We start from the raw sequence: 26,284 nt of genomic DNA on the forward strand, positions 1-26,284 counted from the left end.
AGCTCTTTCATGACCTTGGACCTCTTGATGGCTTCTCTGACCATCATCAAACCATGCAACTTTTTCCCTGACCTTTCAGGTGAGTTGCTGAGCCTTTGCAGAACAGGCACATTTATATCTTGAGCACACAAGACTGCCAATTGGGTGACTTCTGAAGGCAATGTTGAAAACCGTATATACATAATATTTGTTCCTTTTGAAAAATAAACACACAAAATCTAAACCAATACATTCAAGTTTAAGTAAGGTTCCAAAATGCTGAAAACTTTATTTGATTGTTTGACACCAGCATTGTTGTTAAGGGTGAGATCACTTATTTTCACTTTGTGCTAATAGTCTGCCATGTTTGCCAAATATTTCATTACAAATTTGCCTGAAATGTTAATAAACATTTTACAATTGCCTTATTCTGGATTGTTATCTATGAGAGTCTTGCTCAAAAATGTTTTCTCCTCCCTGTAGTTGTGCAACATCTTTTTTGAAGCATCTCACAGCCAGATGAAAGCTATTAATGCGTGCAGTCAGTGCATATCCAATGAGAGGATGTGAACCATTTGCTTAGTTGAATCCAGGTGTTGACTTTGAGCGGTTCTTCTGGAACCATGAGAATCGTTTTAATTTTTTCCCTGCAGTCTTATCTCTACTGATTCCCTCATCATTCTTCTTGTTAACAGTTTTAAAGAGGAGCCCTCCCCCTCAAGTATTCCACTCTCCCTCCTCATCAGGGGGGGACGAGGAGATGGGTGAGGTCGCTGAGTCTGGAATGAATCAAGGGGGATGGGATGTCCATGGCTCACAGACACCCCCATCCGCCTCCCGAGCTCCAATCCCGATCCAGATGGGACCGTGCGTGGACTGTGGCGGAGCGAGGGCGGGGCTCCGTGGCGGCGTTTGACAGCTGCAAAAATAGAGAATGTATCGCGCATAGATGTTGGGAAGCATGCTGCTCCCAACACACTCTTGGAGAATGGAGAAAGCTCCAATATCCGCGTAAAAACTCTTTTTGTATGCTTATTTATTCTTACTGTTCTCTAGAAGCAATTCGGACTATGCACCGCGCCTTCTCCTTCCCGGTGACGGCGGAGCGCAGCCGGACCAAGGAGCGCCTGGAGGCAAGTCTGGCCGGCTTGTGCGAGCTGGAGCTCCGCAAGCAGCGTCAGGAGGGGCTAGTGCTCGGAGCGCTTGCGCTCGGCGACCCGCGGCCCCCGCAGGAGCCCCCCACTTCAGAGGACGTGTCCTGGTTCAGCTGCTGGGGCCAAGATAACCTGACACTGAGGCGCCAGCTGGTAAGAACTTTTAGTTATTATTATTTATTTATTTCACACTGTGTTTGGATTCTAGGAAGTCCAAACACCACCCCCTCCCCTTTTCCAGACTGTTTGCTCTGCGTAATCCGCTTGCCGCTTTTACTTTGAGCTTTTGCCTATGGTGCAGAATGAGATATTTCTTCGTTGGGGAAAAAAAAAAAAAGTTACTCAACTTGATTAATAGGCTCTCTGTTCGCTGGGTCTGGAGGTTTATGCCTGTGGGCGAGCAGATCAGGGGGTGGAGCAGTCGCCGTTTGGAGCCCAGGCCGACTATTTAATGGCCCATTGTTCCCCATCATACACTTTTGTGCCTTTTACTGCTTTACAAGCGCGCTCTTATTGCAGCTTTCTCCACATCATAAAGACATGACTGATTTTCAGTTGTTTGCTTGTGGTCGACGTCTTTATGTCATAATTGATGAGGTGCTTTAAGTAGATTTAAAAGTGGTGTGTTTTATTGCAGGGTTTTTTTTTTTTTGCCTGGAGCATCTCAGACTCTAACTTTTATGCATCGCTGAGCATCATGTGTACAGTGTACATATGCTGATTATAGAAGCATTACGGTCATTGTTATTGCGGTTCATAGCGGTACTGTAGTTCCCAGCCAACTGTTACAAGCCTGTAACAAAAGGAGGTATTTATTAAATAAATGAGGTGGAATGAGAAATTAAATCGACCGCCTTTTCTCTACACCTCATCCCCCTCCTCCTCCCCACAGCCCTAACAATAGATGCATGTGGACCAGAATACTAATGTTGCTAGATGACAGGATGGTGGCCTTGAACACGGCTGCTCACATTTGGTATACCTCAGCAAAGCAGTCAGTTCCAAAACAAGAGCTGAATTAAATGCCCTTTTATCCATTTTCTATATACCGCTTATCCTGTTCAGGGTTGCGGGGAGCTGGAGTCTCCCAGCCGACATCTGGGGAAAAGCAGACTAAACCCTAGATTGGTCACCATTCAATCACAGGGGACATATAGAGAAAGGCAACGTTCACATTTACTTTTCCTGCGTGGGAACAGAAACCAAAGACACAACACCTCTGTACACAGTTTGCCTGTAAAATAGGAATAAAGCTATGGTGAGATGTTTCTAATATTTTGACCTTATGTACCTAGGTATAATAATGAACATTGTTAAAGGAATCTGAAAGTGTCAATTTATATTCCGCAATGTGGATCATACGTTGAAATTATGGCATTTCAACGTGGGACAAAATGTGAAATGAGGTCATGGTGCCGTAGTGGTTCACCTGCCTGACTTTCATGCGGATAGCAAGGGTTCAGTTCCAAATCATTGACAGTGTGAATGTGAGTCTGAATAACTGTGTTCAGAAAATTGATGGATAGATATCTCAAGCATTCCTGAAGACATGCAGCGCTCATCTACGATCGTATATCATTCTTCTTTCATTTTATTGCCAACTCTTTTGAAGTTGAATCTGCTTCCTTCGTTCCACATTTCTTCCTTCGTTCTTCTTCATTTAGCAGTCGTCGAGGATATTTTGTTTAGAAGAAATATTGCCAAAGAGACCCCAAAAAAGCCAACTAGAAATCAAAACCAGTTCATTCTCAGATGTTTCTTGGGGTACGCTGACGTGTTGGATGATCTTGACCTCGGGTTTTTGTGCTACGTGGATGTGCGTTCTGCTTTCCCACATTATAGTACATTAAATTTCCAGTAACGTTGGAAACATTTCTGTGACAACCAGAAAATGGTGGCCAAATTCCCAGTGATTGAACACCATCATAAAACTTGAGGTTCCACTATTTTCCCCCTCCAATTGGATATTAGGATGCATACATAACAAACGTGAACAAAGCCGTGTTTCCACTCAGGAGACAGAATGACGGCGGCCAACCCCACCGCTGTCCACCCCACCTTGCCGGAGCAAGCCAACATTGTCCTCATCACAAACGGAGGAGAAGCAGTTGTTTAATGGTCTGCAAAGGAGGGGTTGGCTTGGGGATGAAGGATAGGGAGGGGGAAAGGGGGCTTAGTTTCCTGTTTTCATTTTCTATCCAACATATGTGGATCAATGTCTATTAACTCTTCTGCCAACCCAAGCATGTGAGTAATTGCATGAGGAATGTCCCTACAGAATAGATGGCACCAGTTGTACTGAATTCAGCTCGCCATGTGTGTCGGAGACAACTCCCCGTGTAGTTTACAGGGTGTAGCTGTGTTGGGGCTGTGGCTGTACTGTACTGTATGTGTATACATTGTGGTGCCCCCTCTGAGGCTGACCTCTGCTACAATGTGAGGTGTTGACAGGGTTCAGATAGGAGACAGCAGCTGGTGACGCATGAAGAGCTGACCTCCTGTCCACTCACTGCTATTGTCAAGCAGACGTAGTGCATGGCTAGAAGCAATGGCAGTGAGTTGGCAGCCCGCATAGCAACAGTTTATTTCATCATTCAAGGCACTCGCACACCACCTTATTTGGTCATAGCACAACTTCAGTAAGAATTGAGTCATTACAAGGCTCACTTTCTATGGACATTGGACTTTTTTGTTTTTGTTTTAGCAATATCTCCCCTAATGTTGTAATGTCTAAGTGTGCTGCATAATACTAAGAGGTATTTTGACTGTTTTGTGAAACCAGTTAGTGTGCCTTCAGGCTTTGTCTGGCACTCTCAACTACAAAGCCCTGACCTACATTTACAACTTAATTTTAATACTTGTTTCATGGAAATTTTATTAATTTATTCACAAAGCCTTTCTCTTGGCACTGCTTCCAGTATTTTTTTTCATTATATTATAAAATAATAGTGATTCTGAACTATTCTGTGAACACATTCACCATATGTAACCTGGTAATTTGTAGGCAACTGCTAAAATGGTATGGTTCTGTGAAGTCTAAAGGTGGCCCTAATTTATGGATTGTAGAGTTTTGTAAAAAGGTTGGAGTTGTCTTTCTGCTTGTTGTTTTGTTGCACTTTGCACAGGTAGAGTCAAGCATAACAAGGCGTTTGCCCCTTTGTGCGCCGCTGTGGAATGGAAGTAGTCTTTTCCTGGCAGCATCCCTCATTTGCATCAAAATTAGGGAGGTCCGAGCACAGTACGCCTGAGTATGCTATGCTTGACAATGCAGGAACAGAAATTGATTCGCTCGTGTCTGTGCATGACATTGGCAAGTAAATTAAGGTCTCCCCATGTGGATGATGTAGTTGGCCGTGTATGTGACATTGGCAATTAGAAACCGCCTTGCACACCCGTCGAGTGACAGTAATGCTATTAAACTATTTTAATTTAATTTAAAGTAACTCAAGGAGTTTATTTTTATAATAATTCGTATAATAAATGTAGCAGCGAGCGCATTTGAATGCTTGGTGTTATATATCGTATAAGGGAACAGCTGGCTGATCAAGGGTTTAGCTTTTGTGCCCTGATAAGACATGGGCACATCATTCATTTAGTGTCTTTTTTTGTTTTTAAATAGAAACTGCACAAACACTGAGTCATCACATTACACTCATATTAGCACACATATGCTGAGCTGTCAAAGCTGCCACTCACAGGAGGACATCGTGGCACGTCACGCTCCTTTCACAGCCCCCCATGACATCCCTCCTCCCTGCCTTAGCACCCAGTCATAGCATCCTAATGAGCACCATTCACTGAAATTTTGTTAACACAGAGTATGTTAGTGCATGCGCTACAGAGGAAAATGTCATCAATTGTTTGAATGAAAAAAGACTGGTGATTCAATATGTGGATGTGTCTTTGAAAAGATGACTTTGAACTGCACGCCCTCGGAAAGGAGCACATTTAGGGTCACATTCTATTACACTAGCAAATGACTGTTAGGTTGTCAAGAATGTGCAGCAATGTTGCTAGGAGACACAAAATACATGTTGTGTTTTCATTTGCAACCAGCAGGCAGCACGTCATGCCTCATCAACATCATCAAATTAGCCACATCTTGACCGTATCATGTGCCTGAAGTGCAGCTCGCTTGTCTCCAACTCCTTTGTAGTTGGAGCATGTGATTCCAGCACGGCGCCTCTATTTGTCTGTAAATTCTGGAACCTACGTTTTCCTTCCTTATGAAAGATAGCAAGCATGCAGTATTATGCACTGTTTTAAATCAAGGACCTTTTTTCCTTAGCTAATTAAGTCAATTTTATTTATATAGCTCTTTATATACCTTTATATAGCTCTTTTCACAGGGAGGACCTTCAATGGTCAAACTCAGTCTCAATCTTCCATAATGCATTTTTCTTCCATGTTGGAGGTCAACAATGTCAGTTATCAGGAAGGTAGTATTAACCCATTCTGACCAGCCCCAGATGTGATGTGAAGTGTATGATTTGAAAGGTGAACTTAAGGTACTAAGTGTTTATGATTTTTAATGCTTGGTGTGTGCATGTGCGTGTGTGTGTGTGTTGTGTGTCAGACAGCCTTGTCTGATTTAATTATAGAGGATCCAGGAGTGAGGCTGTCTCATTGGTCCATTCCATAGATGTTTATGTCCTGGTGATGAACCACTGACTGGTTTATGAGCTCACTCTCTTTTAGCACAACCAGTGATCTCTTTTTTCCATTGTACATAGTGTGTTTGTATCTCCAGTATCTGCACCTCTCATCTACACTCTGAATGTGGGGACAAATAGAAATTAGTGGCGATGTTGGCATGAATTGGTCCCTGTAGTCTCTGTGTAGCTGCTTTATGGTTAGGTGAGGTGGGTTGAGCGTTGTCGTCTGTCTGCCCCCATCCCCCAGCATCCTAGGACTGGGGATGCTGTAAAAGGGTAATGATAGATTGTGCACAGTGTGGTGAAAGCAGTGTGAGGGCATCAATAATAGACAATAATCTCACAGCAGCCTGCTAAAAGCTTCTTGCAATGAAGTACCTTGCTGTAGAAACCCATCAAATGCTGTAAAGTGTCAGACTGCTTTATATACTAACAGCAACGGTCTGAAAGAAGGCAATCAATTGTGTGAAATTGTATTATTGATTCATTGATTTCCAATGGTTTTAATTGCAAAAAACAATGCTCCTCGTTTCTGGTCTCTAGCACACAAGAACATATTGATGGAGGGTTGCTTACAGCTTTGTTTGGACCAAGACAATAAGCACCCTTGTTGAGACAATTGGAATGACAGCAATTGTGGGGGGTGACAAGGTTATTGGGGAAGCATAGGTTAGCGTGGGTCAACTGACCCTAAGCGGGATTTGCATCATGAGTACGCGTTAGACAAAAGGAGTCAACGTCCAAATGCATTTTCAGGTTTTCTTGTCGTGAGCAAAGCACACATTTGAACAATAGAGGAGGAGCAGGAACATGATGTCAATTTGAGATGATGCTGACATTGAGCTACACGACCTTTAATTCACTTACGGCTGATCACATGCATGCAGCAGTCTGAGGAAGGCCATTGTTGCTGGGTGAGCAAGAGAAAGCTTTAACGTGTTGTTAGAGGTTAGCACTTAGCACAAAGATACTGCTTAGGTTAATTTAACAATCTCCATTGTGGTTGTAGTTTAGACTGAGCAAAACCACCATTTCCCTTGCGTCATTCAAAAAACTTTCTAATTCAGTAGTCTCATGACTTAAGAGGTGTTTGTAAGTTTATTGTACCAAAAGCTGTTAAAGGAATTAAAAGCAGATGTGTAGACGTCTGTTCTCTTTCTCAAATGGAGTTGCAAATTATTTACATTTGTACTGTGTAGTTTTCATCACCTTTTGTGCGTAGTTGAATATTGTTTCACGTAATATGTCCACTCTATATGTTTAATACGTTTAAAAAAAAAAATGCAAATATAGCCTATTAGGCGTGGGGCTATCATTTCTTCAATAAATGCTGACATTAGCCAAAAAATATCTACGCTGTCAGCAAACTCCCATAGTTTGTTGTTTGCATATACATTTTCCGATTGCAGTTGATTTATAAAGAAGTGTGTTAGCTAGACCAATATGGATTTCAAACAGCATGACATCTTAATCTAATGAAGTTCAGTGGAAAAGCTCACATTTTTGGGGGTGACATGAGAAAGTTTCAAACGACTCATTATTTCAATTTGTATTAACCTTTGCAAGTAACTTTATGTATATATCTTTTTAATTACTACAGCGTATGTCTTTTTGTACAAATTCCAACTAAATCAGTGTAGGCTTACGTGTACTATGTCTGACACAAGCTTGCGTGACAACTGGTTTCAGTTGTTGCATCACATGTTCTTAACATAAGTGCAACATCCTGTATTAGGCCCACTCCATTGCATGCACTTTCAAGTGTATTTGAATAATTCATGTTCCACCTGACTACTTCTTGTGTACTGTCAGTTTGCTTTGATTTGATTTGATTTGACTTTATTAATTCATGCCCCACTGAAAAAATAGCAGAACTTTACAATAACAACAACAAGAAATTTAAATATTAAAAAAAAAGCAAGACACGTTTTTCAAGGCAGCGGGGCATGGAAAAAGTTCTGGGCATGGGCTTGCATAACAACGTCCAGAGATACATCAATGACCGCTACAGTACAGTGAACATGAAGTGCCAAATACAACACCAAACTAAATACAACTAGTAATTAAAAATACGGCAGCAATTAACTAATCCTAACACCGAACTAAAATCTAAAAACATCATATCAAAATACACAATAAATAACTAAATAACAGAAGAATATAAAATAAATATAAATAACCACTGTCTTAGATTCCAGAGAATTTTTGTGAGCCCATGTTTGTGTTCCGACTTGTCCTTGACAATTAAATGACAAAATATTTTATTACATCATCAACTCAAGCCTGTTTGTGTGAATACAAATCGATGGGTGTCAATGAAAAGCCAACATGGTGTCGTTTATTGATTAGCATCTCTAGACTCCACTTGATCATTATGCATTGTTGTCTCCGATTCATGCCTCAGTCATATAGAGGTTTCATGCTAACAACAAGGAGTGTGTTTGTGTTTCAGAGTGCTCTTCAGAGTTCGCCATGGGGTCTCATGCAAGCGCTGGAGCAGCAGGTGGGAGAGCTGAACATCGACACTGACCACCATGATGCCACTCAAGGAGATACAGGTGACCGGCCGAGTTTAGGTACCTGTAATTAAGGGGAAGGGTTCCGGCAGCCTTATGAGCGAATACTTATACTGATATTTAATTACCAACCAAACTTCTCGATAGCTCATTTTTCTCATAAATTCCTAATTCAAGTATGATTTAGTTGCATTTTTGACTGGATGCTATTTATACATATTTGTTTAGTGGCCAGCTTGCAACGTTTGCTACAAGAAACGTAGGTTTGATGGCTATGAAATAACCTTCTCTTCTCTCACACAAGCTGTACTTTTTTCTAGTTTTTTTTGAGTCAACTGAAGGTCAGTCGCCTAAAGGGAGAACTTGTTCTACAGAGCCAGCAGAATCGGTCTCTTCCTGGCCTTACATCAACGAAAGGCCCAAGTCTGTGGGTAAGAAAATAAACACACATGGTCCTCTTTCACCGTTTCCTGTTCCACGTGGACATCATTATAAGGCTTCTTTCAATAAATAACGACCGCTCTGCCTTTATGTGCCTTAAGCATTGGTTGCTACAGCTTTTTTATGTATAAAAGATGCCTCTGATACCTCCGTGAAGCAAGTACAAAGTGTTTTTAGTTTTATTCGTTTATGAGCGAGCCTAATGCAGTAACAAATTAACAAACAAACTCCCAATTTGGCCTTCATTGAGGCTCTTAATGTACCGTAAAATATTTACAGCATTTCACTTTCTCCACGTCATGTTACAGCCACATAATAAAATAAATAATGTTCTATTCAGAACACCCCATAAGGACAATTTCACTTTGGGCAGCATTTATAGATCCTTTTTTTCTGGATTTTTTTACATTTTAGTTGATGACCCCTGAATAACTGAAATTCTTCAAGCGATTTTATCAAATGCAGAAGTTGGTTGTGTATCCTTGCATAACCACTGTTATCACCACTATCCACAGTGGTTGGTAAGCAAAAACGTTCATGTCAAGTCCTGATTGTCACGTTATCTTTCGCAACAATGACACCTGTGGTTGCAAAATGATGACAATTTTGAAACCTGGTCATCATGAAAACATCTACTTTCTTCTGGTGCATTCCGCCCTTTATATTTTACGCCAACGGAGACATATATGTAGCTACAGCAGTTGCTTTTTACTTGACTTGTCCTGTTGTTTTTAGCTCAATAAAAATATATATACAGTATAGGTGGTAGTTCAAAAGTGGTTTTTCTATTCAGAGTTTGCATTTTTTGTAGCAGCACGAACGGATTTCATGTAGGTGTGTGAGATTATTTGTTGGTTGTAATGTATTTGCAATTGGCCAGTTCAGATGCATTGCTTAATGGATGCCACGTATTACGCAATAGAAAGTGGGTAGAATATGGGTAGAGAAAGTGGTTAAAATATGGGTAGAATTGTTTTGATCATCCTACACACAAAATTATTTGTAACCACAGCATTTCTCCCCACTACAGTATGACCTGCAATGACCTAGAAAGTGCTAGAATGGTTCAATATTTTTTGCATAATACTTCACCCAAACAAAAAAAGGTAATTAAATATAGAAAAGAATTATGAAAAAATAATATTCAATGAAAATCAAATAATATTATTTTGAAGTCTACTGTCCCTGACACCATTGTACTAGTTGGTCTCTTGGCCGAATTCAGTGGGAAGCTCCAGCTCCAGGATGAAAACGGATGGATGGGGGGAAAAGTCTGCTTGTATTCTCGTTTCTTGTTCATTATGACACTGCTGCTTTAACTAATACTCCTTGCATTTTTCTTTCTATTTGGAGACCCACTCTTGTTGAATGGGGAATCAGACATGACAGTTCCTCCAAGTGGCCTGCCTCGCTCATTCTCTGCCCCCCACCCACCTCTGGAGGGCATCGCCGAGGAAGGGACACCAGTGGACTCGTGGATGCTGGAGCCGAGCCGAGACGAGCAATCCTGGCAGCAGCCTCCGGGGGATCAGGTGACAGATGAACACTACCAGCAAGCCATGAGGGTGGAGGGTTACATACTTCATCTCGTCCAGCGTCACACCCTTTCGCCACGGCCGTGTCAGCCTCGCACTACTCTAAGTCCGGATCCGCCATACAACTTCACCCCCGCACATGCCTCCCTTCACAGGAAAAGTCCCTCTCTTTCCACAGAGCAAGGACATCCAGGTCCTCAAGTTGACCTTTCGTCTAACCCAAAGAGCCTGAGTCGGGGTTGTGACCCTCCGGAGGGTGAGTCCTATGGAGGAGAGGTCCCATCTTTGGATGAGGAGCGTTATTTGATGCTGCCCTACCCCCAGTGTAAGCCACACACCCCGGCTGGGCGGCAACCATCACCTCTGCCCTCCTTGGACCCCAACTGCAGTGCTGGGGCGCTTAACCTTTGTTGTGAACCCTCAACCCCCCTGCATTGTCCACAGCCCCCAATCAATCACAAGCACAATCTAGTAAGTGCTCAATACATCCCAGGGCAGGCCTGCCATGCCCCCTTGCGCTCCCCCAGACACTTCAACCCAACGCAGTCCAAAGCCCGCCAGGTCTCTCCTGACCACCACAACGCCAAGTCCAGAAACTCAAGGAAGAGCCACAATGAAAAACAGAGGTCTAAAAAGTCAAGCGGTAAAACCGGTCGATCCCAATCAGAGAACAGCCTCCTTGGCCAGCGGGTACTGCCTGAACGCAGATACAGCACCACCGAGAGGCATCAAGGTAGGGGGGATCAAGCTCAAGGTCAAGTTGCTAAGATTCCCGTCGGGAACAACGGCGACAAAGCAAACCGACGTTGGTGTTCCAATCTGGAGCTCAGTCAAGACGAAGGGGAAAACCACGTAGAGCAAGGACATAGGAGGCCACCTCGAAAAGCTCGCCATAGTCACAGTGGTCACCATCAGCAGCAGCAGCAGCAGCATCATCCGCCGCAGCAGCATGCCCAACGCTGGCACTCAGACTTCCAGCAGCGAGCACCACTTTGCCAAGGGGAGGACGCCTATGTGGGAGCTGCCCCGGCCGAGTCCTCATCCAGCATGAGCGAGGTGTACTCACCCGCCTCCAGCTCGCTCTCCAGCGACTCGGACGAAAGCGGGGGGTTAGTGTGGCCCCAGCAGCTTCCACCTCGTCTCGCTGTCACATCCTCTTCGTCCTCACCCTCAGCGCAGGCCGCCGCCGCCAACCCGCCTGCCCAGCCAAAGGCCTTTGTCAAAATTAAAGCTTCCCACGCGCTCAAGAAGAAGATCCTCAGATTCCGCTCAGGATCCCTCAAAGTCATGACCACCGTGTGAATTGGTTTCAAAACCAAACCATGACTGTCGGTTGCAGCTTTTCTCGGCTTTGCGCTGTACCGTAATTAAAGGCTGGCATGTCATGGTTGATTCAGACAAGCACCCACATCAAAACTAACGACCTCCATCTTCCCCTAAATGACGTTAATTGATGTGATGCCACATTCCGAATGTTGACAAGGCTTGCTTTGTTGCTATGGAGCTGATGTCCAAAGGAATTATTGCGAATGACTCATGCTTCATGCCTGTGAAACTAATATTGTGATAACAATTAAAATGCTGTGCAAAGGTATTAGGCCACCACTGGGTTTGTCATTTTGGCGTTTTAGCAGGACTACCAAAAACAAATATTTCCACAAATGTTTGTGGATAGGTACTGCATGCACATGCCATAAAACTTAAATGAGGAGTTAGATTAAAGTGCTGAGACAGGAATTGATGTTCAATGTTTGCATCAGAGGATAGAGGCTGTCTGATCCCTTCGATGAACCAGGGAGTCACTTGTTTCCTAAACAACAGATAACCACAAATATGCTCAGAGTCTGTGCTTGGCTGGGTGATGTTCTAATTATATACTGTATGGTCAATAAAAATTGATGAAACAAAAAAAAGTAAAGGATGGCCCGATGCCTTTGCACAGTAGTCTACAAAATGTCTTCAAGTATTGGCAGATTTCGCCTCTTTAAGTCGTACGTATCATAAATCTTGACAACGACTTTGGTAAAGGCCTGAAAATGTACTTTGTGGTTTGATTGGAAACTCACGACAGGAGATTTATAATTTTGTAAACCAGCACTCAAATGAAATAATACCGATTTTTTTTGTGTGTTTGCATTATCTTCACTCACAAATTATGGTCAGGGCAAGAAAGTCTGCGCAGTCTGTCTTTGGTGGGAAGGTTTTCGTGAGAATTTAGTAGATCAGACTAAATCATTATCATCATCTTGGAGGAACAGTATCTTAGTGGTGAACACACCCACCTCACAACCATAAAGTTCAAATCCAGCTCTAGTATGTCTCCCTGTGCTTTCATGGGTTTTCTCCAAGCACTCCAGCTTCCTCCAACATTGCAAAACATGCTAAATTATGTGAAGATGCGGTATTGTTCTGAGTTGTAAATGTGAGTGGGAACAGTCATTTGTCTTTATGTGCCCAGTGATTGGCTGGTAATCAGTCCAGGGTGTATCCTGCCTCTTTGGCCAAAGTCAGCTAACTCACAACCCTAGTATGATTAAGTGACATAGAAAATGGATGGATAAATAATATGTCAATAGATGCTTGTAGATTATGCCAAAATGTAAATGCTCAAATAATCTCCCCCCCCCCCCCCCCACACACACACTCAGACACACAAATACTAGTATATATTGCCTTTACAGCAACTTATAATAGTTTCATATGTCACTTTTGAGTCAAGCACGTCTGAGACTCATGTTACTAGAAATTGATGTTATACTGTTTTAAGGTACTATCGTACTTCATGTCAGTTTTCTAACTAAATTCTCATTTGAAAATGTACACTACATCTATGATGACTTGCTTAGCGCAGTCATTACAACAGAAATCGTTTTGAAGGCACGACTGCAGTGAAACAGGGAAAAGCACACAAGGTAACACACTTGTAAATATGTAGCTAAGTTATATCCATGATGTGGCCTTGTTCGGATTGAATGTAGTTTTTAATAAAATAAAAATGTTTTGGTCTTTGCTATGTTCACGAGTGTCACTAGTCCTTATGTACGGAAGCGTGCAACTGCCAGTATGCTGTAAACACATATTGTACATATACGGTGCAGCACTGGTTAGCACGTTGCCTCACAGTTCAGATGTGCGGGTTCGATTACAGCTCCAGCAAAAGTGATAGATAGGATAAGCAGATTTATTTAATCAATGTGTTTCATCAGCTATTTTTGAAGACCCGAACTAACCAGTTTTGACATATTATGTATTGAGTACCGGGTTAAGGCCTGACATTGTGCAATTTCCTATTTTTATCAATATATGATGAAATAGATACGAGTCAAAACCACAAGGAAGCTTAACTGATTCATATCTACTTCATCCTATATTGATAAAAATAGGAAATTGCGAAATCTTTGAGCGTCACATGGACTAACAAGATATGACGCAAGTATTGGTTCTTTGCAATTCTGAAGAAATCCGGTCACATGCTCTGAAAAAGCACACTCAAACAGCAGTCGTATTTATGCATCTGCAACTGATATTCCTATTTGCTACTTCATAGTTTTTCTCTAATCATTGTATACCATGAGTACTGTATTCTGTATGCTCTTAAAGTACAATAGAACAAGACAAAAATATTTTTTTCAATGATACTAAATATATTCAGTATCATTGAAATAATTGTTCCGACTTTTACACAAGCAGTTTTCGCGGGTGGTTCTGGAGCTCGTGCGAAAAACGAGGGATCAATTTGTGGAAATATATAGATATATATTCTTTTTCTGACATTTACACAAGCAGTTGCAAGATTTAACATCTAATCTCCTGCAACAAACAAAACAGAGTACATGATGTATTTGCACAACTTTGACATGAACATTGAATCCTTGGTAAAGAGCACATTACAATTATTTTTTGCATTAAACATGAGAAAGCTGTTTTTTTTATTTGACAGCATTTTATGAAGTTGCATTTAATGGTTCTGTTTGTTTGTACTGCTTCATAATGAAGTATGTGGGTGGCATCTATTAACAAATATATTTATTTTGCCAAGAATGGGCCATCATACCATAATTGTTCAATGTAGTAAATTAAAGGAAGGAAGAAAATCCGAGCCTTCTCATCCACTGCCGCAGTTGATCATGGCTCATGTCAATTTCTGCACCTCCTCATACGTTAGTCATCTGCTTTTCTGAGGAGCTTGTGGTAGTATGAGGAGTGATGCTGGTTCTGGGCATGTGGTCCTCGCTCAGTAAGTGCAAAATATTGCACAGGGAGCGGTTCATGGTGTCTTTGAAGCTTCGGCCGAGACACACATAAAGAAGAGGGTTGAGGCAGCTGTTAAAGTATGCCAGGCATAGAGTCCAAACATGGGCCAGATACACGGATGGGCTGTGAGGGGAATGCCGAGGGGTCACCAAGATCAAGTAGTCGACAATATGCAGGGGTAGCCAGCACAGGAAAAAGCTGAGCACCACGGCAACGATGACCCTCAGCGTCCGCTTGGAGCGAGTCCTAGTGGATGCCACTTTACTGTCGGCTTTTCTGTAGACCATCAAGTGGCAGATGACGATGATGAGGAATGGCAGGATGAATCCAAACAGGAAGCGAAGGGTTGTGACGGCCCAGGCCATCTGCACACTGTAAGCCACCACACACTCGCGCTTGTACTCGCCCAACTCGATCTCCCGAGTGAACACAAACTGAGGGATGCTTCCTATCAGGGCCAGACACCACACTGCGACACAGCCCAAGACAGCGTACTTGGGTCGCCTGTTGTTGTGGCACCATATGGGCCAGGCCACCAGCAACCAACGATCCACACTTATGAAGACGAGTTGCAAGATGCTGCAATACATCACTAAGTAGAAGAGGCCTTTGACCAATGTGCACGCCAGTGGGCCAAAGTGCCAGTGGTCATCGTGGGCAAGTGGCACCATGAGGAGAGGCAGCGAGAGGCAACACAGGAGGTCAGCCAGCGCGAGGTTGAGGAACCAGATGGATGTGACCGACACAGGCATTTTGAATCCGGTCACCCACACCACTATGAAATTCCCAGGAACGCCAAATAAAACCACAAGGGCATAGAAGGTCAGAGCAACGACTTGGATAGGCAGAATCTTGGGCCTCATGATATCGGGAAAATCGGGAAAAGTGAAGTTGCCGTCTGGAATGCTGAAGTTATAGTCATAGATGTAACTCGAGTTAAAGAAGTCGTCCATGATTGAGCTGTAAATTCAAAACAAAATGTTAGCTATGTAGCTCTCCTAATGTGAATGCTGTCTCAAAACGATTTCAAGCTCCACAACTTTAGGAGACTTTTAGATCAGCTAAATCAGCGTCAAAAATGAGTTTAGGCCACCATCTCTGATTGAAATTTGCTGTTGACCATTGTTATTCATATGCTTATTGAACTGACATGCCAGATGCATTAAGCAATCTGTTGATGTTGCAAATTTCTAGCCACATACGTATTTGACCAAATTTGGTCAAATTTCTCATTGTACAACTTTCAGAGCTCTCTGACATAAGAAGTTCAACTCTTCCATCAATAAACTGTAAAGTATATGATCAAAACATTCTAATCACAATAAACTCAATAACAGTAACTTAATTCTAAGTTAAAGGGTTTCACAAACAATGTAAGTCTTCAAAATGTTTAACTCACAGGTCACAGCAGTTGATGTTGCACTTGTGTCTTCGCTAGGAGGAAGTGATGTCCTTTTCTCCTTTTGCAATGTTTTATACCCCAAGAGACACACACACATGCACGCACACACACAACAGTGACTATAGTGACATTCATGACTGGTCAGACAGAAATACCAGCTTCAGATTTAAATAATCAACCAACTATTAAAATTTTGATTTCTTTTTTTCAAGAAAATTTTGAATTTTTTAGACCCATAGTATTTTGCAGTAAAGAGCACTGTTTTCTGCAATTTAGAGAGTTTACTGCCCACTGCAGTATCATTACAGGATGGATGGATGGATGGACGGACCAACAGATGTATGAATAGTTCGAAGGATGGATGGGTGGTTGGTCCTTTTTACATATGTAAGAGACGCATCATTTATACTCTGCAAAGGACAATGCAATGTGTAATGTAATGTATGACTATATTTTAATAGTATGATGCATGTATATGATTACTTTTCTTCTATAAAATGTATTAAATATTATGTGAATCTATAAAGTACGTATAATTCATGGATTGTGGCAGTAGAACAAAATGCTTTATTGACAAGTTTATTTTTATCATTTATACAGCGACATCATCATATGTATGTATATATGTACATAATATTCACAGGCAGCCTAGACACAAGACCAAATTAATATCCATGACTATAGTTCTCACTTTTATCTGAATTGCTCTATACAAAGAAAAGTTGCTTTTTTTGTCAACATAATGAGTTCTCAAAACATGTTAGAATCTTTGACTTCATATTATGATGACTAATGAGTATTAGAACTTTGTCTTCTAAATATACACTGAAGTCAACAATGGGTTGAAAAAGTTTGGTAATAGAGTCCAATAAGCTTAAGGATCTTCGGGGAACAGTGTTAAGGGAACAAAATAATATGCAAAGCCAGCATGTCCTCTTATGGCACTGTGACTCACTGACTCATTTCAAAAATGGGAATTAGGGAACTGAAACATACTAATAACAGTAACAATGGCTCTGAAATTTGAAAAAAAATCTGACTCACAGAAATGGTAATATTCCATGAATGTTTGCATTTTACAATTTATGTTTATGTAATGATCTTTCTCAGCGTGTTGCCAAGAGTGTAGACATGTCCATTTATGGCTTCTTTGTGAGCTTCACCGGCTCTTTATCAGCACTTGAAAAAATACTCTACTTTCAGCATTGCCCTTTAGTCCTTCAGCTCATAATATTTCATTACCCAGAACTTATTAATGTTTTCTAACGGGGTCTTCAGACGTTTCGGTTGAGGGCCGAAACACAGCTTGGTGGAAGTGTGGGGGTGTCATCTTGAAACGCATCCGATTGTAGGTCTGTAAAACAAAAAATTAGAAAATGACAGAGAAAAAAATGAATAAATATTGGAATAAACATGGCATGATTTCATGAGAAGCTGAAAACCAAATACATCATGATACTTTGGTCAACCCACTTCTGCATGATTTCATGAAAAGCTGAAAGACAATTTGTGATGATACGTTGGTCAACCCATTTTTGCTTCTTGGGCGAGTGATTGGACTTTTTGAGTCCACATCAGAATCCATTCCATTACGTCTTCACCCTCAGCAATTGGGTGTGACCTAAACCCCCCCTCGATGTTTGCACAAACACGGCCATTGTGTAACGATAAGTCGTCTTTCCAGCTGGAAGATGTAGATGTTTGACCTCCACATCAGTGTGAAGGAAATTAAAGGGATTTTTGGAGGACTAGCCGCCCCCACATCCACTACCCCAAATCTATCCCCTCCTCCAATTTTCATCAGAGTAGCTGTGAACACAGTCCAAAAGTTCCTTGGAGTGTGGTTTTCCCGGGATTTTACGTGAGCTTCTGCCAACAGCATGAAGCCGCAGTTACGGCTTTATTTCCTCGAGAGATTGAGGCGGGGCGGCTTGAGCTATCCGATTCAGACATAGTGTTTATGATGGAGAATACACAGATCGTTCTCCATCACATTTGGCACAGATACTACGCTGCTCCTTACAGAAAGTCTGCCACAAATTGCAAAGGGGATTACGAAAAGCAGCTTCCGTTCCAATGAAAAGCTCTCAATAATTAACTCTTACATTTTTCCTATAGCAGTTCAATCAGAATTATACTGATTCGGAGATTAATATTTCCACAAAAGGTATGGGAGAAAAAAATTGACATTGTCTGGCTTTTCTGAAGTTCTTAAAAATTAAAAGATGGCTCGTCATAACGGTGGAGAATGAGGTTATCACACGTGCCTCACAATTCTAAGGGTCAGGGTTCAGACTCAGCACTGGCCTTTCTATATGGAGTTTGCATGTTCTCCCCATGTTTGTGTGTGTTTACTTCCTCCCAGGTTCCAGAAATATACAAATCAAACACTAACTTGTCAATCGTTTGGAATGTGAGTGTATCGCAAATGGGCTTTCGAAGTGGCTGGGCGAGGTGTACCCGCCTCTCGCTTCAAAATCTGCTAGTTTAGGCTCCAGCTCATCTGTGACCCGGATAAGAACTAGCAGAATGCCACCATGAAATTAACCCAAAGCTCAATGCATCCAACTCACCAATGAGTGTCAGTCCTTGATGTTGGCTCAGAATCACTGATGTTCTCTCCTCCTCATCCTCCTCTCCCCAGTCAGCAATATTGGCTGGGGGAATGCACTGCTCCAAAAAGAGGTCTTCCTCATCCTCATCCATGTCCATGTTTTCCGGGGGCCAACGCAGTTCTCCGCTCTCCACCTCGCTCACCTCGGTGGGCTCCACAACAATGGAGGGTAGACGCTCCCTCTGGTGGTTCTGAGTCAAGCTGTTCAGAGATGTCTCAGGGCCCAGCACTACCTCTACTGGGTCAGGAAAGATCTGGAGGAAAATGAATGGGAGCAATCGAGTACTTAAGACTAATAATTTAAGGAAGTTTAGCTGAGAGTGGAATAGAATTTGGAATAAGACCTGTCATGTCATAACAAATACGCTTAAATGTCTTGGATACATTTCACACAAGAACAGGGAGAACATGCAAATCCCACACAAAGTTCCGAGCCGAGACTCAAACGTCATACCTCAGTCTGTGAAGCTGAACCACATTCTCCACTGAGCCAAATGAGGCATTTTGGAAATACGCATTTCACAAGACCAGAATAGAGATAATAGGTACCTGGAAAGGCAATCGTTGTTTCTTCCTTTTCAGATCTTCAGAATCCTGACCACTAAGCTCCTCCATCCCTCTGCAGACACAACAAAAGCACTTCTGTATACCAAAGTAGACTTGTGTGGACCATTAAAAACTGTCAACTTACTTGATGTCAAAACCTTAACAGAAAATGATTTCAATAATAATTCAATAATTTGACCATACCATCACCAGCATAGAGCAGCACTAAGGCTCATGGACGTTTCTAACAACTTTATGAGATCTTAGACATAACCACAACCATTTTCCAGAAGTCATGTGATTATAAATGATGGTTAAAAACTTTCATAATTTGACGGAATGTCATTCTGGGGGCTATTCGGAATCGCCGAGAATTCAGAACTGGACTGGAAAGAAAATGCACTCGCTAACCCAAAACTGTGTGGTCCAAGTTACATTCCTGGATTAATGACATTTGCAAACGTTTTGGAAAAAGCTCCTGCCAAACTATTGTGTTTAACACATACTTCAAAATCTGTCTGGATTTGACATTGCTCCACATAGTCCTTGTCAAGCATTTACAGTATTTTGATACAAAAGATTATCATAGACGCTTTTTGTGTTTTAAGATACATTTTGGCTGTTCTCAGGCTCTATGTTCTCGGGTTTACGGTCACTCCCACATATCTAAAGCTCCGAGACTAAGTGAATTATGTGGCTGTGTCTGCGTGTGTGTCATCACTTAGTGTCTCCTGTAACACACACAAACACACACACACACACACACTGCAGATTAGCGCCGAGTCAAACAGATATTTGCACAAAAATGGATTATGTCTGCTGCTGCTCATAATTCATGTTGTGACAGTGAGCCATGCTGAACACATGGACTCCACGCCCTCCTTATGAAAGAGAGGGTGGGAGCGTGGCCGCTGTGTTTCATCTGCCACCAACCATTTGCTGCACTCTCCAAATGTGATAGTTGATGCGAGACATGCCAAGGTCCCCTGTTATCTTTAGTTCACAAAGATTCCTGCTGTGGATCCCACAGTGTGTTCAGTAGACGCTTCAAAAAACCTTTCACTCCAGCTTCAAATAACTTTGGGGTGTCGATAAAAACTGAGAGGGGGATTAAGAAGGACTGGCAATGTGCTTGGATCCTCTTTTTTATTTCTCTTACTACTTGATTTTTCTTTTCTTTTTTTAAATTGCTTTCTTTCTGTCTCATTTCCTGCTTAACTCGTACTTTGACTCAGAGTCATGGTGTAGCATGCAATCTGTTAAAATCGTGCCTACGCCTTAATGACATCTCGGCTGAAAGACAAATCTCATTTCAGTGTTACTTTATATAGAAGCTGCTTTGGACTCTTTTGTAACAGCAGGATTTATCAGGCATTTTAGTGAAAGTTTCTTTCACAAACTGTTTTCTTTGCTGCAAAATGTAAATGGTCAATGTGTAATAGTCTGTACAGTAACTAAAGTGTTGTAAATATTATTCAGTGTATGGGCATGAAATGACAGGGAATAAAAATCTGTTTATTTGTGACTATGAATAAAATGCATGCACTGCACAAATTTTGTCTCATGTACTTTCAGATGAACCATTTAGAGATCACTTTTTATATGATTTTTTTGGCTCATGACAAAATTAATGTAATCTGAGCATCTCCATCAATCTATGGTGAACTTCAGATGGTTATTCCATCCAACAGAAACAAAACAGTAACAGAAACCTGATGAGCATTATTAGCATGCTAACATTGTAGCTGCTTGCAGACAACAACAACTAGTCACACAGTTCCATCTGCTGGCCAGGTGTTGAATGGCATGCGCACTAAAGGGAATTTACACTTAGACTTGCATGGTGGCATTAAGTTGTAAATCCATATTGATTATTCATATTTGTCAGTTATTGTAAATGTGTACTACCTAAAGATGCAGGTATAGGCCATTCAAAAAGAAAAACAGAGTTACCAACCATAATATTAGGTACACCTGCATAGCAGCTGCAACGCAATGTGCTTTTACTGAGCCCTGGCGGAAATGGGGAAAATCTGCAAGTGCTTAATGCCCACACACACATACACTAATAAGGTTGATATTTCCTATGAACTTCCACTTTGACCTTTTCTCTGTCAAACTGACCTTCTGCGAATGCAGAACCTGCATGCTGCATTTGTTGTCAAGCTACATTTAATTATATTGAGAAATCCAAATAAAACAACACTGGCCAAAAACCAGGACGCTCATCTGTTCTCTTTCTAACCGGATCAGCTTTGGAGAGGGCGTTGCCATTTTTGACCCATTTCTGGAATGCGTGCAATCCGATAAAAAAAAAAAGTAAAAATCTGATATGATGTCGATGAGAAGAGTGTCACACTAAGCTGTTAGAGTGCCACCTGGGATGGAAACTTACAGGAGCTATTATGAAGAAGCTTAGCCTCCATGTAATCCCCTTCATATACACTCTCTCTCTCTGAGTCTGAACACCTGTGCGTTTCCACTCACTCCACAATCTTGTTTGCACGACCAAAAACAGAATGTGGACCACAACAGTAGCAGCTAAGCTTGCTGTATAAAATACTTTTTTTTTAGATCATGGGGAGGACAAGGATTTTATTCACAATGTTAAAATCTACAGAAAATGTACACAACTCTCAATAAGCCTAACGGATATCGTCTTAAAATACTGTGTAGACAGTATTATTAAAAAAGGAAAATGGCAGCCTAGGAGTGCTACAATAAAAATCATTTTCTATATTGCTAGGTGTAACATTAAAAAAATGCATCACCGATAACCTTTCTAATTCAGGTTTAAATAAAGTTAATTATGAAAATTCTGCCTCCTATAAGAACGCCTGCTCTTACCCTTCATTTGCTATCAGGTAGCAGTCTTCTTCTTCTCCATCTTGACACAGATCCACCGTGGTGAAAACCGTGGGCACAGTTTGCATAATGGGGGGTTCCAAAGGAGGTGAGCAGCTCCCACAGCATTCCCCCTCTGCGGAGCGGTCAGCGAGTCTGTTGGTGTCCAGGACGAGGCCTGGATGCGGGCGTATCACGCCCTCAGAGATGCTCAAAAGATGAGGATGCAAGAGGTGGTGTGCCTAAAAGCCTTTTTCCGATTAGAACAAATCCTGTTTCACTTGAGGAGCCTCAGTGTAACTTTGGCAACATGTGCTCCCTTCAAACTTCCCTCCTTGTGTCTTCGTCCTCCCTCTACCAGCCCGACCCACAATCAGGCTTTGGATTAGTGTCTCTTTTGATTACACCGGCTTGATGGGTGACGTCAACCAAGCTTGACAGTCCCCTCTAATGAGTTGGCACAGTGCGTCGTGATTGCATGTGCAAGGGCACAGATGGTGGGCACTATTGACAGCAAGTTACATGACTGTTTGAGTGTAGCTCAAACTTTTTTTACAATTTGTGATGTGTTTACATTGTGTTTAAGAGATTTCTTTGTCTCATTTTAGAAATCTGAACTTTGCATGCTGCTGCGCCATTAGCAAATTTAGACTTGTTTGAATCATGGAATTAGCTCAGGGATCAAGGGCTCAAGCTTGACAGGGGAGACAGGCACCGGTGACTGATAAACAGACAGAGTTCTTTTGACAGCTGTGTGTCAACCCTTCTGTGGGCTGTACATGGAACTACAAGGTAGTAAAAAAACACATAAAGTAGCACCCTGCTTCTGTCAGTGTCCTTTTTTCTTTGCTTTTTTTTTTAGATAAAATAACAAATATGGTGCAGGGGATTTTTTTTAATGTGAAAGGTATATGGTGGGCTAGTGTAATTGATACACTATGTTTATCAGGTAAAAGTAAAGTATAAGTAAAAGGAGGCAATGTGGCTTACAGATAGTCATGTGTACATCTCTTAAATTACAGACGTCAAATATTTATTTTCCGTGTCTATTTTTCATTTTTAATACATTTACTGCATATTATTAGATTATTTATGTATGACGTTATTTAATTTATTTCAGTTGTTCAATATTTATTTATTTAATTTATTTCAGTTGCGATATACGTATATATATATATATATACATATACGGATATATATATATATATATATATATATATATATATATATATATATATATATATATATATATATATATATATATATATATATATATATATATATATATATATATATATATATATATATATATATATATATATATATATATATATATATATATATATTATATATATAGGTACACCTGCACAGCAGCAATATTTATTTATTTCATTAATTTATTTCAGTTGCTCTCTCTATATAAATATAATATTCTACATGGTAAAATACTCCATTTAAAGTTTTTGTAATATTTTTATTCAGACTGAAAATTAAAGAGAATTCCCCATTTCAAGAAATTATAAAATTCGATATTGGAAATATATCGCGTATTATTCGCAACACTGTACAGAAATTAGATAGGAATTGGCTTTCCTATGTTTTTAATTGATTTGAATAATGCATATGCTTATCTTTCAATCTGTTTAAGAAATTAACTTTCCAATCGATTATAAATTAATGAGATACACCCCGAAATGTAGATGAGAATAATCAAGCACGGTACACCTCACGAATTTAACGTTGCAAGATTTACCTCCAGCCACACAGAGACGCTGTCTGAAAAACAAAAGACGCAACAGAATCGCACGCATGCGCACTTGTGTGTTTTCAACGGGTGGCTTGTATTTGCGTCTCAAGATTTTAAAATACTGTTTAACGTTACTGAAATCAATTTAGATAGTAGTTTTTTCTTATCCTTAAATAATAGTCATTCCAATGGATTTGGAAACCGGGACATACGAGCCAGGCTTTGTTGGGATCCGGTTTTGTCAGGAGTGGTAAGATTGTGATACGGAAAACTAGCGAGCTATGCTGTTGTTGAGTGGAAATATTAATCGAGGTGTTATCTTGTCGTATGTGCTTTATTTCAGTAACAATATGTTGTATCCGAAAGAAGATAAGGAGAATCGTATCTTACTTTACGCGGTAAGTTTATCAGATGTGTTAAATTGCTTCTTGTTGGTACGATAGCCTAAAATCATGTCAAAATCAGACCCCATGGTCATTCCTTCAGAAACGCACGCTCGTTGGTTGGTCATAAAAATATGAGTAATTGCCAGGAATTAATTTAGCACTTTTATTTCTAATCTTTGAAATGATCTCACAGTGCAGAAATTGTGACTACCAGCAAGAGGCGGACAACAGCTGCATATATGTCAACAAGATCACCCATGAGGTTGAGTAAGTATGAATTCTGTTGTATTTTTGAACTGTATATTGATGGGTGTTGAAACGAATTGAACAGTTTACAGTAGCTGTATTTTCTTCCGCTTTTAAATGATGTTTCAGTTTACTTAATGCTGTATCTATTTTGCATTAATGATGTTCTATTAGAATGTGTAATGTTCCAGTCTAAATAAAATTTGATAGTTGGTTTAAAAAGGATGAACCCTGGCTCTCTCCCAAACTCAACTGGGATAGGCTCCAGATAAGTAGTACAGAAAATACATGAATAGAATTTAAAAGGAATCTTGAAATGCATTGGCACTGCAGTGAGGCTGAAATGAGGGAAATGTTTTCAAATGTACATGCGCTAGTTAAAAATGTCAACATGTGATAACATATGCAGCAGACCAGTTTATTTAAGGCTGCAAAGAAATATTTATTGCTATTCCCTGTTCACCCACATTAATCCTCTTTCCCTTTTCTGCAGTGAACTGACCCAAATCATTGCTGATGTATCTCAAGATCCAACGTTACCACGAACAGAAGACCATCCCTGCCCTAAGTAAGTTTTACAACTATGCAGTACTCACTCATTTATACAGAATTGAAAAGAAAAGAATACATTCTATATGAAACAAGGTTTTTAAGTGTTTTTTGTCTGTTTTGTGTTTTCCATCTGTTGTGCTTCATGATAATCAGACTTGCATATGGTGAAATGTTTGTGAATTAGATTTTAGTTTTCCTCTCTACCTAAAATATATCTTGTGGACACATTTTTCTAACATTGAGTTTCATTTGTACATGTTGACAATGTACGTTTGGAATCAACAACTTTCACTTCTGGGAATATTTGGTAGGATAGTGTACCCCATAAAATATTCCTATTTTATAATTATTATTTTAATATACCTATTAATGTTACGCACTGCATACTGTACATTCATTCACATATCAATTTCATTAACCTTCCCTAGCCACTATAACATTTTGCCAAGTTACATATCAGCAAGGGATTTCTAAAAGATAAACACTTCTAAAAGATATGCATATATATACATATGAGAAAAGTTTAGACATTGTTGTCACAAAACCTTACAGATCCTGCAACATTTCCTCAAGAGACAAAATCTATGGCAAGACAACTCATGGTTGCTTTCCCACCTTACAATTCCATGAGCAGTTTGTGGCTGAGAAGAACATAGTCATGATGAAACAACCTCCCTACTACGCTTTTTTCATTCATGTGTGTCAAGGGAATAATTAAAAATAGAAAGATATGGACAACATCAAGCATACCTCTTGTCTGCGTGTGTGTGTTTTATTTAATATATATACGTATATAGCTTATTTAATATATGTATATACATATAGAATGAAAAATAGAGATGTATCAGTGAATGTTTGCATGTTATGACGCTGTGCTTGCACCGGTCCATCCCTAGGTGCGGTCACAAGGAGGCAGTGTTCTTCCAGTCTCACAGCATGAAAGCCGAGGTAATCATTTTTTGCACATGAATCTCCTCAAATCAATACCGTATAAAGAACTAATTGGCACAAATTTATCCAACTCTGTATTATTTTTGTTATCTCCTATCTTGTGAATAAATTGTAAACAATTACAGGCTATCCAATGCAATATGTTTGTGGTCTGTAAGTGAAGTAGTCTACAGGAGTTCAATTCTAACCATACATTGTGTGTCTCCCAACACAGGACGCAATGAGACTTTACTACGTCTGCACAGCTCCTCACTGTGGACATCGATGGACAGAATAATGTGCATGGCAACTTTGTCAGACATCCTTTGAATATAGTTGTTTTATCTGTTCTTTATTAGGAGTCGTCATTTTCAGACAGTTTTGTTATCAATACAATGCATTGTTTCAATGACAGGTGTGTGTCATTTTATTGACAGGATCAGAATTTCAACGGTCAAGTGCAACGAGTAACCTCTATAAAAT

At 40.6% G+C, this 26,284-nt stretch overlaps 4 protein-coding genes across 5 annotated transcripts; 2 read left to right on the top strand and 2 right to left on the bottom strand.

Moving 5' to 3' along the window:
* Positions 1-782: 782 nt before the first annotated feature.
* LOC133155105 (dapper homolog 3-like) lies at positions 783-13,297 on the top strand. 2 transcript variants are annotated; one of them, XM_061280122.1, is made up of 4 exons: positions 783-1,286; positions 8,241-8,364; positions 8,625-8,735; positions 10,099-13,297. In XM_061280122.1, the coding sequence occupies exons 1-4, from the start codon at positions 783-785 to the stop codon at positions 11,580-11,582; spliced, it is 2,223 nt and encodes a 740-aa protein (XP_061136106.1). In that variant the 3' UTR covers positions 11,583-13,297. The 2 variants fall into 2 exon arrangements, with proteins under 2 accessions (XP_061136106.1, XP_061136107.1); XM_061280123.1 differs by having other exon boundaries at positions 8,241-8,346.
* A 718-nt stretch (positions 13,298-14,015) lies between these two features.
* On the bottom strand, positions 14,016-16,045 carry c5ar1 (complement C5a receptor 1). Its single transcript, XM_061280126.1, has 2 exons — positions 15,934-16,045; positions 14,016-15,494 (listed from the first exon to the last, which is right to left on the bottom strand). Exon 2 carries the CDS (start codon positions 15,485-15,487, stop codon positions 14,435-14,437), a length of 1,053 nt encoding a protein of 350 aa, XP_061136110.1. The 5' UTR covers positions 15,488-15,494; positions 15,934-16,045; the 3' UTR covers positions 14,016-14,434.
* Positions 16,046-16,489: 444 nt separating this feature from the next.
* Positions 16,490-22,313, bottom strand: lbhl (LBH regulator of WNT signaling pathway, like). The gene is made up of 4 exons (XM_061280127.1): positions 21,944-22,313; positions 19,100-19,169; positions 18,510-18,804; positions 16,490-17,290 (listed from the first exon to the last, which is right to left on the bottom strand). The coding sequence occupies exons 1-4, from the start codon at positions 22,027-22,029 to the stop codon at positions 17,211-17,213; spliced, it is 531 nt and encodes a 176-aa protein (XP_061136111.1). The 5' UTR covers positions 22,030-22,313; the 3' UTR covers positions 16,490-17,210.
* A 1,422-nt stretch (positions 22,314-23,735) lies between these two features.
* On the top strand, positions 23,736-26,213 carry polr2i (RNA polymerase II subunit I). Its single transcript, XM_061281758.1, has 6 exons — positions 23,736-23,937; positions 24,031-24,085; positions 24,267-24,340; positions 24,813-24,887; positions 25,768-25,819; positions 26,037-26,213. The coding sequence occupies exons 1-6, from the start codon at positions 23,876-23,878 to the stop codon at positions 26,097-26,099; spliced, it is 381 nt and encodes a 126-aa protein (XP_061137742.1). The 5' UTR covers positions 23,736-23,875; the 3' UTR covers positions 26,100-26,213.
* Positions 26,214-26,284: the final 71 nt, after the last annotated feature.

Source organism: Syngnathus typhle, linkage group LG6 (genome assembly GCF_033458585.1).
Source record: "Syngnathus typhle isolate RoL2023-S1 ecotype Sweden linkage group LG6, RoL_Styp_1.0, whole genome shotgun sequence".
Taxonomy (NCBI): Eukaryota; Metazoa; Chordata; class Actinopteri; order Syngnathiformes; family Syngnathidae; genus Syngnathus; species Syngnathus typhle.

Coding starts and splice junctions, on each gene's coding strand:
- c5ar1 (XM_061280126.1), bottom strand. CDS start 15,487: ATGGACGACTTCTTTAACTCGAGTTACATCTATGACTATAACTTCAGC.
- polr2i (XM_061281758.1), top strand. CDS start 23,876: ATGGATTTGGAAACCGGGACATACGAGCCAGGCTTTGTTGGGATCCGG. Junction 24,086..24,266: donor ATCGTATCTTACTTTACGCG/GTAAGTTTATCA, acceptor ATGATCTCACAG/TGCAGAAATTGTGACTACCA. Junction 24,341..24,812: donor AAGATCACCCATGAGGTTGA/GTAAGTATGAAT, acceptor CCTTTTCTGCAG/TGAACTGACCCAAATCATTG.
- LOC133155105 (XM_061280122.1), top strand. CDS start 783: ATGTCCATGGCTCACAGACACCCCCATCCGCCTCCCGAGCTCCAATCC. Junction 1,287..8,240: donor TGACACTGAGGCGCCAGCTG/GTAAGAACTTTT, acceptor TTTGTGTTTCAG/AGTGCTCTTCAGAGTTCGCC. Junction 8,736..10,098: donor CGAAAGGCCCAAGTCTGTGG/GTAAGAAAATAA, acceptor TTCTATTTGGAG/ACCCACTCTTGTTGAATGGG.
- lbhl (XM_061280127.1), bottom strand. CDS start 22,029: ATGCAAACTGTGCCCACGGTTTTCACCACGGTGGATCTGTGTCAAGAT. Junction 19,170..21,943: donor TACCTGATAGCAAATGAAGG/GTAAGAGCAGGC, acceptor TTGTGTCTGCAG/AGGGATGGAGGAGCTTAGTG. Junction 17,291..18,509: donor TCAAGGACTGACACTCATTG/GTGAGTTGGATG, acceptor TTTGTTTTACAG/ACCTACAATCGGATGCGTTT.